Source organism: Trichechus manatus, unplaced genomic scaffold, assembly GCF_000243295.1.
Source record: "Trichechus manatus latirostris isolate Lorelei unplaced genomic scaffold, TriManLat1.0 scaffold00125, whole genome shotgun sequence".
In the NCBI taxonomy this organism is placed as follows: domain Eukaryota; kingdom Metazoa; phylum Chordata; class Mammalia; order Sirenia; family Trichechidae; genus Trichechus; species Trichechus manatus.
In genome coordinates, this window is record NW_004444061.1 from 6,389,797 (window position 1) to 6,402,332 (window position 12,536).

Sequence of the window (12,536 nt, forward strand, 5' to 3'; positions counted from 1 at the left end):
CCAGTGATGTGACATGAGGTACATTTGAAGAGAAGGGAAGGAGTTACCTGGAATAGGTTGGGATCCAGAACTTTATGATAACGGTCATAAAATAGTTTGAAGGATTGACATTTAATAAAGAAATTATTAGTTTTTTTCTTTTTTTAAAGATCATCAAGGGGCATACCTGAGTGTTGATTCAGTGGTAGAACTCTTGCCTTCCATGCAGGAGACCTGGGTTTGATTCCTGGCCATTGTACCTCATGCACAGCCACCACTTGTCAGTGGAGGCTAGTGTGTTGTTATGATGCTGAACAGATCTCAGCAGAGCTTCCAGGCTAAGATTGACTAGGAAGAAAGGCCTTGTGATCTACCTGAAAATCAGCCAATTAAAACTTTATGGATCACAATGGTCCAATCTGCAACTGATCATGGCAGTCGTTTTTTTACATGATGAAATGTGTGGGACAAGGCAGCGTTTTGTTTAGTTGTGCATGGGGCCGTCTTGACAGCAGCTAACAATAACGGGGTATAAATCCAGTAGGTGGCAGATTATAACTTACTAACATGAATTTGATAAAAAGTTATGCTGTTAAAAATGAAGCAGGCTTGCTTTGTGAGGTATCAAGTAAAAGTTTAAGCAAAAAGTGACCACTCATGGTTGTTAAAAGAAGTCGAATAAGGACCCTTTTCTTTTTTTCTATGATTTTAGCATACATCAGATTCTTCACAAACAATGCTATTATGACAGACTTTATAGGATCCATCCTAAGGGCCTAGTGGCAACTTGCTTGTTTTAAACAATATCCTGTGTGAAAAATGAAGCCCTGCTGGCACGGTGGTTAAGAGCTACGGCTGCTAACCGAAGAGTTGGCAGTTCAGATCCACCAGCCGCTCCTTGGAAACCCTATCGGGCAGTTCTGCTCCATCCTTCAGGGTTGCTATGAGTCGGAATTGATTAAGGTAGTCTTCGAGTGTTTTGTGGTTTTTTTTTTTTTTTTTTTTTTTTTAAAGGAACACTGATGCTTTTCAGAGGGAGTATATGTTTTTTCTTGGGATGCATTGTTTTAAAAAGTTTTGGCTTCAAATGTTTTTGATGGTTTTAAATAAATCGTATAATTTTAACATTGACATTTCTCTCCATAGATACTTGGAGTTCTTACAACATGGCAGACATTGACAAGTAAGTGACAGATAGTTGGTTCTTTTTTTCAGGGATTTGACATCATTTTGTACTATGATGTAGTTAACAGCAGTATGAATTACGTGTTATAAAAATGTATGGTAGCAACTAATGATTAGTACTTAACTCTAATAAAAGTTGGGTACAGTGTATCCAAGATAAAATATATGTAGTCACTGTCATAAATATAGTAAACCATTTATCACTGTTTTTTCTTAGGAAAGTGTTGAGCACCATAATGGGTCATAAGTACTTACAGAATTCATTTTTACCATATATGTATTTCCCAAAGATTTTACTAAAAATGTGTATAATGTATCATATACAAGGTGAATGTATAAAATGTATATGCACAGTTTAAAGAATAAGAAAGCAGTTGTGTATCAGTAAAAAAAAAAAAGAATATTCTTATACTTGTTCCCCTTCTCAATTGCTTCCTCTACCTTTCCAGAGGTGTAATCACTGTCCTGGCTTTTGTCCAATTCATTCTTTGCTTCTGTGTAGAGTTTTACCACCTATGAATTCTTAATGTTTAATTTTGAAAATTTCAGCAGCAATCACAAACTTAACTGTGTAAGGAAAAAGGCAGTATTACCACTATTAGTTGGAGACTCCAAGGGTGGAAAACAAAAAAACAAAAGATACATAGGCTGGTTTCAGCTTTCCTGAGGCTTCACAAGTCCTCTTTTGTAGAAGTCATTGGGCAAGGGTCATATATCCTGAAAAACATAGGTTTAACCAACTTGGAATCTGAAAGTGTTCTAGTGTGGGTGGATGTCTTACAGAAATGTGATTGAGAAAATGAGATGAGCTGCACTGTATTTGTTGCTTATAATTTTAACAGTATTCTGCCAAAAAGGGTAGTAGCAGGGGTGGATTAACCAGTAAGCAAGGTACTCACAGGCTTAATTGTGTTTACTTGCTAGTCTGTAGTGTACAGTTTCATGTGGGTTTCACTACATCTTTGATGTGAAAAACGTGAAATTGTGTACTACAGATTAGTAAGGAAGTACAAGTAAGCCCGTTTGTAGCTTGCTTATTGGGTAATCTGCCCCTGGGTAATACGTTAAAGTAGAACATTTAGGGGTGGGAAGGGTGATATTATCCATGGCTGTTGTAGACAGCAAGGAATGGAGGGGCAAGGAAAAAATTTATTTAGCACAAGGTCAGCACATCCGAGTACATATATCTGGGCCAACCTATCTATGCATGCTGCCTTCATCATAAAAAGAGAAGCATGGTAGTAAATATTTTGGTAATAATGGCCTTCAGACTCAGTGGTCTTCTTCTGCTTAACATTGGTCACACAGCCGTCGTTGTGGGATCTACTTTGTCTTCCTAGGTTTCGTTTTGCTTCTCCTGTCTTGGTTTTGTTGTTTGTTATATCCCATGTTTTCTGTTTTGGTTCTTTAGTACCTTCTTGAAAGGTTGCAATGGAAGTAAATATTTTTGAGGTGTACCATGACTGAAAGTGTGTCTGTATTTTACCCTCATGATAGTTTGAGTATAGAATTCTAGTTTGGAAGTAATTTTTCTTCAGAATTTTGGAGACATTGCTCCATTGTCACCTTGCCTCCAGTATTGCTGTGTTGAAAGTCAATTCTCAATCATTTGTGACATTTAAAAAAATATATATTTCTGGAAGCTTCTCTGACTTCAGAGTTCTGAAATTTTCACATTGATGTGTCTGTTTTTATCTATTGTTTTAGGCATTCAGTGGTGGACTCCTTATTTCTGGCAACTTACACTGCTTTCAGTTCTGGGAAATAGTCTTGACTTATTGTTGATTTCCTTATTCTGTTTCCTTTTTCTGGAACTCCTGTTAGTCAGATATTATATGTTGGACTGGTATTCTAATTATCTTTTGTCCTATTTTCCATCTTTGTCTTTTTTGCTCTTCTATCTTTTGTTCTATTTTCCAGCTCTCTCTTTTTGCTCTTCTCTGGGCAAAATTGAAGAAACTGTATCTTTCAACTATTGTATTGGGTTTTAAAGTTTCTATCATGCTGTAGCTTCCAAGAGCTCCTTTGCTGTCTGAATGTACCTGTTTTTATACCATCCTGTTCTTGTCTTATTGATGTAATATCTTTTTTGTGGATGTTTCTTCTGCCTGTGTAGTCTGTTAACTCTTAAATTTTTATTTCCCCCCTTTGCGATCTCAGTGTAAGATACCTTCCTCAAATATGAGGCAATAGTTGGTTGTCTGCTCATTAAGATTGGCTGGTCATGGAGCAGTTGTTGGGTGTTTAAGAAAAAGTTGATTGGGAAATTTGAGTGCTTGGGGATGGGGAGCTTGTCAGTTTGGGGTTTTCATATATACGGTCATCAGGCTGGGCATTTGTTACAAGAACTTCTAGTGTCAGAATATTTCTTTCTGAGCTGGTCAGATACTTCAGTGAAGAGATTTTCTGGGTAAAGATCTGGGAGAAGAAGGCTGGGGGGAGGGGTCCCTGCATTCAGCATTCTAATATGAATACAGCCAATCCTATAGCTTAAATACTCTTTTAACTGTGTGTGGTCCGCCGTCTGAGTCCTCAGTTTTACCTTCTCCAGAGAAGAAGCTGCTATACGTTTTGCAGAGTGGAGGAAGAGGAGCTAAGGATTTAACTGCTTATCAGTTTATGCTTAGTCCTCCCTATTTTAACCATCTCATTCCATAGCCCTGCTTCTAGAAGTATATTTGATGCTGCCAGTTCTTGCCCTTTTTAAGATTCTGAGTTTATAAATGGGCTGGTTCTCAGCTTTCTCCACTGTGGACTTAGAATTCACCTCTGTCAATGAAGTTGATTACCACTTGTCTGTTTTTTCAGTTTCCAAAATTGTGCTGCTCTTGTCTCCTTGTTCTTTAGTGTGGTTCATTAAAAAACCCGTTTATTATAAGTTGGGCTTTTGGAAGATGAGTATGTACAATCTGCCATCTTAAGCTGGAACCCTCATTTTTTACTTAAAAAAATTTAGTGATTTTGGGTCATGTGGTCCTTGTCATAACTGTTCATCTCTGCTGTTGTAGTGATGAAAATAGTCATAGATAATATGTAACTGAATTAGTGCAACTATGTTCCAATAAAACTTTATTTACAAAAACAGTGAGCCGGATATAGCCATGGAATATAGTTGGTGGATCCTTGTTTTAAAGCCTTAAGATTTATATGTTCAGTAAATGATTGAGTAAAGTGACAGTGGAGGAAGAGCCAGCTCCATGTTGTCCTTAGCCAGTGGCTCTTAACTCTAAGTATGCATGCACTTAAGTTTATACTAAGTCAAAGATACTCAAATAATCTCTATTGTTTTGGATGGGAAGGCTGAATTTTTTCCCTCAGTTTAATAGGGAGTTTTGCTAGCATAATACAGTTAACGTTTTTTGTAATAACCAGTTAGTATCTGTCTCTACATGAAAATTAACTTTTCAAATGTTGTTTGTAGATATGAAAGCAACAATATCTGTAATCCAGATGTTAAAATGAAGTCACACAAGGAATTCTATGATGGCCCTGTACAATGACTTACATATACTTAATCCTCCTTTTTTTGTGCTAGTTGTAATCTTAAGTTCAAAAACTTGATTTTTAAGGTGAAATGGGAAGAATGTCATCTATTAATTACTTTTTACCTTCTCTCTCAATGGTGTCATCCTCCTGACTTGAAACCTGAGATAGACTCAGAGGTCTTCTTAAATGTTACTACTTTTCCTCCTCAACGGTGAAGTAAAGAAAAAGGAAGAAAGTCTGAAGGTGTTGAGTATAGGCTGGAATGGTTGCTCCACAGCCATCAAGGATCTAGGCCCCCCCGCCCCCCCGCTTCAGACTCCTTCATCTTTAGCTGGTAGCTTTCATTTCTTTAGGTTGCCTAATGGTCCACCGTGGCTGCTAGCCATCCTTAGATAGGAGAAAGGGAGGAAGCTCAAAGAAGCTTCTTAGCTGGTTACCACCCTAGAAGAAGGCTTCTTCTAAGTTCTATACTACTCCTTCTTTTATCTCAACTCCCTAAACTTAGTCACATAGCCGTATCTAGCTGAAAGGCAGGCTGGGAAATGTAGACATTTAGTTTGGGTTGCTATCTTATATAAGATCAGGGTACTGTTATTGTTACTTAGGAGGAAGAGGGGACTCATTGGATATTGGGTAGAAAGCACACACTTCCTGACATCATATTCCCTGAACAAAAATCTGTCAAACTACAGTTTTCAAGCTTGAAGTATAAACTTTATATTTAACCGTATGCTTGTAAATGAAAGTTTTTAGAACTTCCAATTTGTAATTGTTTACATATGAAGTTAGAAAGAAAACTGAATTACCTTCTTAATTTCCTGTTTTGTATCTTTGAAAGAGGCATATTAATCTAGAAAATGAATTTGTTTTTCTGTATATTTATTTTCGTAATTGGTACATTTGAACCTTGGTGTGATGCTATGATATTATAGCAAAGAACAGTCTGAACTTGATCAAGATTTGGATGATGTTGAAGAAGTAGAAGAAGAAGAAACTGGTGAAGAAACAAAAATCAAAGGTATTATTTTAAATTACTCCAGGAGCCAGTGATTGCTGGCACATGTCCTCTAGAGGGTAGTAATAAGTACCATTCTCTTTTTGGACCCTTTTCTGCTTTACCCACTGGTTCCTACCTCAAGTTCAGTGACTGTGTGTGTGTTTATGTTTGTGTATGTATGTAACATGGAGTGGTAGTAAGGATGAGGGTATGGATATAATGACCCATGAAATGTCATTGCATGTACTGCTGGAGTGACAAGGTGTAGCTTTGTCAAACAGCTGCCCATGAGTTTTGTCTGAATTTCAAAATGTTAAACTTGATGGTGTGGGTTGTTTTTGGTGGTACTTCTAAACAAAGGAGAGACTAATTAGACTTTAAAATATGTTTAATATGTAATATGTAGTAAACATGTAGTGTTATATGTCTCTTTTCCCTAATTAAACACTTATTAAATGTAGATAAAATCATTTAGAATTGACTTAAGCAGATAATTTAAAAGAGGGTGGTGGTGGTACTAGAAAATTTTACTGCTTTAGGTTATGCCCTGCAGATCAGGGCCAGGAATATTAAGGTACCAGATGATTCAGCTTTTCATTTTTAAACTAGATGGAGGTTAACTGTGAAGAGACTTTGGCCAATATTGATATTTCTGAATTTATGCTGGTTGTCAGAGCTGTACATCATCTAGTAATTGAATTAATGTTGGAAGTAAATTGGCCCTCAAAAGCATAACTTGGGGGAAAATAAATGCATTTTTGTGTAATACTTGTATCAATGGAGACAAGACAGCAACATTTTGTTTTGCATAAATCTATCTTGTATTTGGATTGGGTATTGTTTTTAGAAGCCATTAATCACCAAATTTTGTTTGGCTTCTGTTACAGTCTTTGACTCTCTCAACTGTTAATTTTCTCCACTTAGATACGCACAAATACACTACACAAATATCAAACATACATTCAGGCCTACTCACTCCTCCATCTTTCTCCCAGACTTAAAACTCATGTAATTGCATTTTTCTGATATATGTTGTCTGCCTTCAAAGGATTGTTACGAGTTTTAGATAGGCATCTGGATGAAGCTTTGAGCTTCCCAAAATACAAGGTGGGTGAAACAAATACTAGGAAAAGAAAAGATATAGTTCATGGTAGTTGTGGCAGTGGCTCTGAGAAATGGTGTGTATTAGAATCATAGGTATCTGAACTTTTCCTGAACATTGGATTTTCCTAGAGTGTGTTTTCTTTAGCTTGCTGCCCATCTCTATTTATTACACCAGTGATTTATGGGCAAATCAGGAAAACCTCATGATTGGATTATCCTATTAAAATAGCATAAAACATTTTCATAAAATCCTTCTTTCGATGCCCCCCCCTTTTTTTTTAAAGCGCGTCAGCTAACTGTTCAGATGATGCAAAATCCTCAGATTCTTGCAGCCCTTCAAGAAAGACTTGATGGTCTGGTAGAAACACCAGCAGGATACATTGAAAGGTACAAGTTCTTCTTTTCCATAGTCTTTATTTATCTTTCTGTAGTCACCTTTGCAGGTGTATCTGTTTTTTTTTTAAACCATTTAGGACTTACATGCAGTAGTGGAAAGCTAACGTCCATTAGTATTTAGTATAAGATTACTGGGAGTGTAAAACTTTCCTAAGTACCACCAAATCAGAGTTGGTCTTTTGAAGTTTAGTTTGGTTCTAGTCCAGGAAATACAATGATCTTAACCGTTTCTGAGGTTTGTTAGAAGAAATGCACAGAACTAGAAGAAATACAGATTTCTTCTTTATCAGTGATGTAAGTCATTAATAATAGCCTAAATATCTTACTCTGCTTACATTTTTTTTTTCCCACTCATCTCTAATTTTAAGATCCATCCACATTGCTATCTATATGTATTTCCAGTCTGTAGCTTCTGACTGCTGCATGGTTCTCCATGGTATGCATCCACCATGTTTTATTATCTGGTATGATACACACCTAGATTTCCTCCAGCCTCCATCACCACAAATTCCATTTACAGTGGCCGTCTTTGTGCATGTCCTTTTAAGGAACTGTAAGAATTTCTTTGAGATATTTACTCAGCAGTAGGATTGCTAGTAGGGTATGCAGACCTTAAGTACTTACAACTTGTTCTCCCGAATAATTCTATCCAGTGCATCCTTCATCCTTATGTCCCTGCTGACAATTGGCGTTGTCTGACTTTATAGTTTACTAGTCTAATAACGAATTCAGTTTGTTTAATTAGTGTTTTCTGATTTCTAATGAGTTTTGAGCTTCTCTTCGTACTACTTGAGCCCCTTTGTACCCTTTGCCCATTTTCCTATTGGGGTTACTATCTTTTTCTTGTTTTGCGGAGTCCTTAGGTATTTTAGATGTCAGTCCTTTATTTTAGACATTGTAAATAATCTGTCATTGATCTATTAATAATCTGTCATTTCTATTAACTTTATCCATGGGATCCTCAATTAAACAGAAATCTTTGATTTTTCTGTAATTAAGATTTTTCACCCTATGGCTTGTGCTTTTGAAGTTGGTTCAGAAACCCTTCTACATTTTTATTGACTAGTTTTACCTTTCATAGTTAGGTCTTTAATGTTTCTAGCATCGACCTTTGAATTTGATATAGGCAAGCATCCAGTTCCACTTTTCTTATATTGAGTTAGTTCTTATAACACTACTCACTAGATAATCCATTCTTCCCCCATTTATTTGTAGTACCACCTTTATTGTATATCAAGTTCTTAGAAACACCTGCATTTGTGTTTGAGTAGCATTATTTTGTTTTCATTGGTCTTTTTGTCTGTTCTTTTGTCACTGTCAAAATAACTAATCTTAATGTCTGGCAGGGAAAGTCTCTTCCTTTCATGACACTCCCCCCACCCCAACCTTGTAAGGTTGACCTAACCATATGTAGTGGTGCAAACAATTAATGCAAGCTCAACTGCTAACCAAAAGGTTGGAGGTTGGAGTCCACCCAGAGGCACCTGGGGAGAAAGGCCTGGCGATCTACTTCCAAAAATTCAGCCGTTGAAAAGCTCTATGGATACACAGGAGGTTGCCATAAGTTGACAACTGTTTTTTTTAAACCATATGTAGATCTTTATTCCACGTGTTTCACAGTAAACTATCAGGGTTCTCAAAAAAAAAACCCCTGTAATTTTGATAGAAATCACACTGACTTTATGAATTAACATGGTAGAGAATTGCTATCTTTTAAAAATTGTCTCATTCATATCTGCATTTATACAGCTCATATTTTATGTCTTTTATTATAGTTTCTAAGTTTTCTCCAAAGAGTCTATTCTTGGTTGTTAATTTCTGTATAATTTAGTTGTGTTGCTATTGTGAACGGTATCTTATTTATTTTTTCTGGTTGGCTGTTCCTGATGTAGAGCAGAGTGCTATTGGTTTTTTTTTTTTTTTTTTTTTTTAAGTTGATCTTGTATCCAGTAACTTTGCTAGACTCTTAATATTGTAGTAATTTATTCTGTCCTCCCTCTCCCCTCCTCTGCAAAAGATCTTATCTGTAAATAATGACAGTTTTAGTCCTAATCTTCCACCTTACACCACTTATTTTCTTTCTGTATAACTTTGGCTGGGACTTTCAATACTGTCTTAAGTATTATAAAAAATATGCATCTTTCTCTTATTTCCAATCTTAGAGGGAGTGGATATAGAATCTCTCTCCATATTAGATTCAGTATATTTACATTCTTAGCAGACTTTTTTTCTGCATTAATTTAGATGGTCTTTTCAGTTTCTTCCTTGAATCTATTAAGTAGCCATTAAATATATTTTGATATTTTCTCATATTGAACTGTCCTTGTGTTCCTGGAATAAGCTTAATCATGATGTATTATTGTTGGCACTGTTGAGTTGCGTGGCTAATATTTTAGTGAAATGAGCTGTGTACATATGTATGCACACATAGATACAGGTAGTCCTTGACTTATGACATATTTGAGTTATGAACCATACATAGGACCATCTGGGTTTTTTTTTTTTTTTGTACGTTATAATTAGTAATAAATACTATGTAATTTGCTGATGTTATCATTCTTTGATGTTCACTCGAAGATGTTCAAAGATTAGCTTTATAAAGATACTGATGAAAAAGGCAATAATGATGAAAACTAAAACAAAAAGGTATTTGACTTACGTCAGAACCAACTTATGATGGAGCCATCGAAATGGAACCCTGTTGTTAAGTCTGGGACTGTGTGTGTGTGTGTGTGTGTGTGTGTGTGTGTGTGTGTGTGTGTACTTAAAGAAGCTTTTGGGGGTAATGATGCTATCTTTAACTGATTTTGGAGTCAAGATTTCAACTGAATCATGAAATGAACAGGGCTCCTGTTACTTTGTTTTCTGGAACAACTTGGATAAGATAGGAATTGACTGTTTATTAAGTGGTTGGTAGAACTCTTTTAAAAATTTACATGGACCTTTGGAGTTTGGGAACTAGAAGTCCTGGGGAGTCGTGGACTACCATCCCGATTTTTTAATATACTGATTGGTCTATTCAAGTTGTCTCTCATGCCATTTTGTAATTTTATATTCTAAGAATGTATGCGTATTATCTGGGTTTCAAATTGATTAGTGTATAATTGATGATATTTTTAAAAATCTTATTACTTTCCTTATCATGTTCTATGTTTTGTGTTTTAATTAGTCTTGCAAGCAAGATGTTTCTCGATCCCATGAATGTTTTTTAGAACTGACTTTTGATTTTCTGTTTCTTTAAATTGATTTTTGGTTTTATTCTTAATATTTCCTTATTTGGGTTTGCCCTATTCTTATTTCTAGCCAGTTCCATTAATTGAATGCTTACTTCATTTGAATTTTTAAAAATCTGTATCCTTTTATGGCCTGAATAGTCTATTTTTGTAAATGTTCTGTAAATATTGGGCAGTAAGACCAATAAACTATATCTATAGCTCAAGCTTATTGAATGTATAGTTTAAGTTCTCTTTATTTCTGCTGGTTGATTGGTTGATTGCCTGCTTGATGTAGCAGTTTCTGGGAAAGATTGGTTAAACTTTTCCAGTTAATTTCATCTGTTTCTCCCTGCAGTTCTATCAGTTCTGGCTTGATACCTTTTGAGACTGTATTAGGTATATGATGTTTGTGATGTATATATATATCTCTATCGTTCCATTTTACTGGTATATAATGTTCTTTGTATTTTATGGCTTTTTTTGGGTCATAAATTCTATTTTGTCTGATATTAAGATAGCTACCTCAGCTTTCTTTTGGTTTCTATTTACTTGGTATGGCTTTTTCCATCCTTTTATCTTCTTCTAGTATGAATGTTAGCTTCTTTATTAGTAAGTTTAATCTCTTTACATTTCTTGAAAGTGATACTGTTTTTGGACTTGTTGCTACCGTCTTTCTTTATTTGTTGTGCTTTGTTTTTCTCTTCGATTTGCTTTCCATTGGCTAGATCAGGTTGCCTTCTGCTGGTTTCAAAATTAATGCATTCTTTTTGTTACTGTGGTAGCAGCTCATAACCTAATACCTAACTAAATTTATCTCCTGTTGACTTCTCTGGTCCTCTATTTTTTTTTCTTCTCTTGGATTTTTTTTTAACTTCTTCCAAAGTTATTCTTAATGAGTGTAATGAGACATATCTCCTGAAGCCTAATATACCTGATTAAATATTTTATTATGCTTTCATATATGAATAATAGTTTGGCTAGCTATAAAATTGTAAGTGCAACGTTCTTAAATATCTGGAAAATGCCTTATGTCAGTTTGTTTCAGTTTTTTTTTGAAGATTTATGTGCTATTTTTTACTGAGTACCTTTAGAATTTTCTTTGTGTCCTTGATACTCATAAATCACTAACATGACTATGGGGTAGGTGAGGATTTTCATGTTTAACTGAGAGATTTATCATTCTCAGGTCTTCGGATATCTCCCCCTGCCCTTTGCTGTTAACTCTTGCTACTTTCGTCACCCATCTCTCTCAGCTTTTCTTTTATATTTCCTGTCTTTCATGCTGCCTTCCGGGAAAGCTTTTCAACCTCATGGACCTCTCCCTTCATCTCTTTAAATATATTTACATTCCTGGTCTAGTAATAAACTGCTTGAAATGATAAGTATTTCATTCTTTCATAGGAATTGTACTCCTCAAGTGTATACTTATTTTGGACTTTGAGCTCATGTACACTGGGAGAATATCAGTTACTCTGGTAATGAATATTGGAAGAGGAATGAAGGTCAGACTGTGGTCTGTTTTTCTGATCAGCTTTGGGAGGAGGCAGTCTCCCCTGATTGTAATCTAAAGTAACTAGATTGGAGGGGTTAAAGGAGTGAGTGCTTGAGGGCTCAAATTCATACTAGTTTTCCTCAACTTTACCTTCATGTTATCCTAGGAACACTGGCACTGGGCTCTTGCAAAAGGCAAAGCGGGCAGGCAGTGATTGTTGTGAAGCCAAGAGCAGAACTTAAAGCTTTCTTTGAATCTCTTCTCTCACTGCTCCCTATTCTGGCCATCTCCATCCCAGGTTGCAGCTCATCCCGTAACAGTTAAAGACAGCCTCACAGCCTTCAGTGGTTACCCAGAAGTTGCTTATGGTGTGTGGGTGTGTGTTTGTGTGCTGAAAATACTAATTTCCTTCCCAGTTCTAAAGTTATTCTAGGAGTGATTTTTTTTTTTTGGAGTGAGAGGTAGGGAGGCCAGCAGCTTATGCTAGTTCACCATCTTGAGAGAACATTAAACTTTTTACTTTGAATTATAAGAAATAGAAAGTTGGTATTTTTGAGTCATTGTGTTTGTTTCTGGTTATCTTAACTAAAACAATGGTTTAGTAAGAGAATTATTTATATATAAAAATCTGTGTTTGGCAGGAATTTTTAACCTGGTTTCTGGATCTGTTTCACAGATTCCC

General features: G+C 35.8%; 1 protein-coding gene across 6 annotated transcripts in view; it reads left to right on the plus strand.

Moving 5' to 3' along the window:
* The window catches only part of NAP1L1 (nucleosome assembly protein 1 like 1), a 36,412-nt gene that overhangs the window by 14,971 nt on the left and 8,905 nt on the right, over positions 1-12,536 (plus strand). For 5 of the 6 annotated variants that reach the window (XR_002825350.1, XR_002825349.1, XM_023738900.1 and 2 more), the window contains exons 2-4: positions 1,126-1,162; positions 5,583-5,668; positions 7,036-7,138. Coding sequence is in view for 4 of the 6 variants with exons in the window: in XM_023738900.1 (XP_023594668.1) it covers positions 1,146-1,162; positions 5,583-5,668; positions 7,036-7,138 (206 nt within the window). In the remaining 2 variants the exon portion in view is untranslated. The remainder of the gene's footprint in view (positions 1-1,125; positions 1,163-5,582; positions 5,669-7,035; positions 7,139-12,536) is intronic. The other variant, XM_023738901.1, reaches the window with a different exon arrangement.